The sequence below is a fragment of the Entamoeba nuttalli genome (genome assembly GCF_000257125.1).
Source record: "Entamoeba nuttalli P19 unplaced genomic scaffold asmbl_7790, whole genome shotgun sequence".
Taxonomy (NCBI): Eukaryota; Evosea; order Mastigamoebida; family Endamoebidae; genus Entamoeba; species Entamoeba nuttalli.
Window position 1 is genome coordinate 1 of NW_008578806.1, and position 4,611 is coordinate 4,611.

Consider the following 4,611-nt stretch of genomic DNA (forward strand, 5'->3'; position numbering starts at 1 on the left):
TAAAATATTATAATAATAAACTATAAAAGTTTTATGTAGATAAAATAACAATCTTAAGATATTGTTATTGAGAAAATATGGAAAATAAGTTCAAAAAAAAAAGAAAAGTGTTTGAGGATTATTAAAAAGAAAGGAAAAAAAATAAAAGAAAAAGAATGAAATGAAATTTATTGAAAAAAAGAGAAAAGATTAATAAATAAGCAAGCAATATGAGAGAGAGATGGGTTGACGATATCATTTTATTAAGATGTAATTTAGTTGATGTGAAAATAAATAAGAAGTGTGTTGACCAACATATTGTAGGAGATATTAATCAACAAAATACAATTTTTCCATTTTGTTTTTCATAGGTGAAACATTATTAACGCAAAGAAATTTATTATTTGAACCAACACTTCCAGAAATTTTTACATTTATGTTAACAGATGTAAATGGAACAAGAAAATATGCATATCGTTTAAGATTTCCATATTTTGAAGAACCAGAGTGTTTATGTATTATTGGAGTAAAACCATTAACATATTTGAAGAAATATTAAAAATAGCTAAAAATTACGATTATTATCAATAGAAATAATGAAATGATTTTTTGATGATATCTGTCTTCAAACAATCCCATTGGCTAATGAAGTATCATTAAATATTTCATTTCATTACTTTCATTATCAAATTATTAATAGTGATGAATTAAATGATCATTATAACCATGATGTATCAATATTATTAAAAACATTTAGTGCTTCAATACTTGTTGATCTTATTAGGTATTTGCTAGTCGAAAGAAAATTTGTTTTTGTAAGTCAGTCAATTCAATCTTTATCAACATTTATTATGGTATTTACGTCTTTAATATTTCCATTCTAAATGCAATATGTATTTATTCCTGTTTTACCACTTTCATTATTGACATATAGTACTGCACCTATGCTTTATATAATTGGAGTAAAAAATAATTTTGTGTCAAATGTATATAAAGACTGTGGTAAAATGGATGATATAATTGTTCTTGACGTAGACAATGGTAAATTATTAAATAACCACCCACTAAATTTTCCATGAGTATTTATTTCTAATGAAACTACTCTTTTAAAAGTTGCATGAACTTTTATTCTTCATAAATTAGATGAAAGTTCAAATGAATTGATTTATTGTTTCTTTCATAAATTCTTTGCTTCTATATTTGATGGATATCAAAAATATCTAAAATTTGATTCTCAAAAACAAAGAGCAGTTTTTCAAATAGAAGAATATGAAGAATATTTAAAACAGATTAATGTAGAAAATTATACTGTCATGAAACCTTTCGAACAAAGTCAAATGTGTTATATGTTTTTTAAAGAAAGAGAAGAACAAATTCAACAAGGACTTCAATTAACTTCATTATGTTCATTATGTTCATTATTAAAAGATTATTCAAAAGTAGAATATACATTAGAAACTCTTGATAATATTACGAATGAATTAAAAATCAAATTAGAAAATGTTGTATATTGTAAGTTTTGTTTTGAAGAAATAAAACACGACTAACCTTGTTCATTTTTTGAAGGATATTTTTATCATAATGAATGATTTAGATGTAATTATTGTGGAAGATTAATTCTTAGAGATTATTGTCCTGAAACTCTTAAATGGATCTTCTGCACGACAACTGATAAAGTTCTCCTTTCAGATGAAAAGATTAATGAATAGCTAAAGCTAATTGTGAGTAACGAAATAAATTGATGAAACAAAAAAAGAAAGGATGAGCCGAGTTGAAAAGACTTATAAAAGAGGTTTATCAAAATCTGATACTACCAAACCTCATTCCCGTCATTTAACTCGTGTCTTAATGAAAACCACAAAAGGAGAAACAAATAAATATGTCTGTAGTTTTCCTAGTCTTCTATAAACTAAAGGTTTTGTTGCTCCTATTTCTGAACTTCCTTCTTCTCCAAATAATCAATTTTATAAACAACATCTTCCAACAGCTATTTCAAGAAGTGAAACTTATAACCCAGAACTGAGACATAAATTTCTTGGTGGTAAAAGAAAAGGAAGTACAACAAAAGAAAATAGGACTTTTTCTGAAACAACTAGTCCAGTTAATCTTCCTTAATTCGTTTTATTGTTTAATTTAAAAAACATAAAGATAAATAATGTAATATAAAACAAAAACTAAAAATAGAAAAAAGAGAAGATTCTATCAGAGAAGAATATTCAAATATTTGAAAAAAATAATAAAGTGATGGAACTGTAAAATTAAAATGACTGAGAAAAAAGACTGGGATTATTTGTTAAAATTTCTTATTATCGGAGATACAGCTGTTGGTAAAACAGCAATGCTTTTGAGATATACTGATAATACTTTTACAGACGCATTTATTGCAACTATTGGTGTTGATTTTAAAGTTAAAAAAATGGAAGTAAACGGAAAACGATTAAAAATTCAAGTCGTTTGTTAGTTTTCTTCTTTCTTTAAAAAATGGTTTTTTAAGACTATAAATCTTCGGGGATTTCTCATCAAAATGAAAAGACTACTTTTTATTATTATAGTCAAACCAAAAAAGATATTAGTATTTCATTTCATAGAAGTATCAAATTAATTCATTTAGTGGGACACAGGTTTGTTATTTTATCTTCTAATGTTTCTTTTACAAGAACTCATTTATATTTTATGTTAGCTGGTCAAGAAAAATTTCATACAATCACACAATCATATTATCGAGGATCTCATGCTGTTATTATTGTTTATGATTGTACTGATAAAAAGACATTCGAAAGTACAAAAAATTGGTTAGCTGAAACTGAAGCTGAAATTGCTGGAAGTGCAGTTAGACTATTAGTTGGTAATAAATGTGATATGCCAAAACAAGTTAGTACTGAAGAAGGTCAGTCATTTGCAAATTGTCAGCACGTTCATTTTATGGAAGTTAGTGCTAAAACAAATACTAACATTGCTGAAGCTTTTAACTATTTAATTAATGAAGTTGTTAAAAAATTAGAAGGAAATTCAAAACAACTTTCTGGAAAAGCTAGTGTTAATATCAAAGAAAGTAAGAAAACAAAGTCAAAGTGCTTCTTATTTTGAGTGTTTTTTAAATGCTATTATGTTTACTAACAAAAAATAAAAGTAAAATTTTATGGGATTATTATTCTTTGTTGTTTTGTAAAAATTATTGAAAAATATTATATATTAACTATTAATTATTTTTATTTTCTCTTAAACATCACTTAACATCCTTTTACTTATTAAAATTATTACACTCTTCTCCTTTTTTATCATAAATTTCTTGATTTATTTCATACCTCTTGTTAAGCATGAATATATGTCTGACTGTATTTTGATATTATTATTCCTTTTATAAATGTCATATTTGTTATCATCATATTAATGCTTCTTGATGTTCCAAAGTTTGTTAGTTTACACTCAACTTCAATACCATATTCAATTGATACAATAATGAAAGTATCTAGTTCAATGTCTCTATGTAATATTCCATTTGAATTAAGATATGAAAATTCCTTTAGCTGAGTTTGTCATGAATTTAATTCTTAATTTCATAGATATTTCCTTCTTTTTCTAGGGTGATTGAATATATTGATAATAGGATAAAGAATACAGAAACATAAATAAGAAATAACAGAAGTTACAAACAAAGAAAATGCATAAACAGTTTGGAAAGATAAATAAATGATGAATAAAAGAAATAAGTAATGAATAAATTAAAGATGGATAGAGATAAAAATGAAATATTAAAATGAATGAATATTAGTATATTAATATATGAATTAATATATAAAAATACAAAATAATACACGGTTAAGTTGTATATTAAGAGCAATTACTTCATCTGTTAAATATATAAATGAATACCATTGATTAAAGAAGAATAAAACACACAATAGTAACACAAATTAATGTAAGAGATTATTATGTTAATCAAAGAATGTTTAATTAAACGATATCATTACAAACAAACTATTAAAATTAAAAAAGGATATAAAAATATAATGATAGTATGAAAGAATATGATAGTGTAAACATTAATTTTTTAATAAAATAGAAAACTACTACAGCATACAATAATATAAAAATGAAATAAGAAATAGAAGATGAATGAAAATAAATAATATATAATTTTCATAAAATGAAAAATGATATATATGATGAATATGAATAATACAACGTGATCGATTTTCTCATATTCATATCAATAAATGATTGTATTTTAATAAATTAATGAGAATAAATAAAAAGCAATTAGAGTTATATATAATCAACAAAGAGTATTAATATAGAAATATAATAAATAGTTTGCAATGAAGAAATAAAAATAAATAGAAAACAAAAGAATATATAAAATGAAAATAACATAAGAATAATAATAAAACAAATAATAATAAAATAAAAGAATAATGATATACGAGAATGTTTTAGAAGAAATAATAAATAACATACAAGTATGTATAATACCAATAAAATAATTATGAAAAGAAATATGACATAATGTACATAAATAAAAATAAACAAATGAAATAATAAACAAATAAGTTAAAGAAATATATATAATATATAACAAAACATTAATAGTATAATATAATTTATATACATTGATTTTATAACAAGAAGATG

At 23.1% G+C, this 4,611-nt stretch overlaps 2 protein-coding genes across 2 annotated transcripts; both read left to right on the forward strand.

The window, feature by feature from the left end:
* Positions 1-863: 863 nt before the first annotated feature.
* Positions 864-1,058, forward strand: ENU1_175660 (protein with DENN and LIM domains, putative; the record flags this gene model as incomplete). The annotated part of the gene is made up of 1 exon (XM_008861317.1): positions 864-1,058. The coding sequence occupies one exon, from the start codon at positions 864-866 to the stop codon at positions 1,056-1,058; it is 195 nt and encodes a 64-aa protein (XP_008859539.1).
* A 1,184-nt stretch (positions 1,059-2,242) lies between these two features.
* Positions 2,243-3,066, forward strand: ENU1_175670 (Rab family GTPase; the record flags this gene model as incomplete). The annotated part of the gene is made up of 2 exons (XM_008861318.1): positions 2,243-2,435; positions 2,660-3,066. The coding sequence occupies 2 exons, from the start codon at positions 2,243-2,245 to the stop codon at positions 3,064-3,066; spliced, it is 600 nt and encodes a 199-aa protein (XP_008859540.1).
* Positions 3,067-4,611: the final 1,545 nt, after the last annotated feature.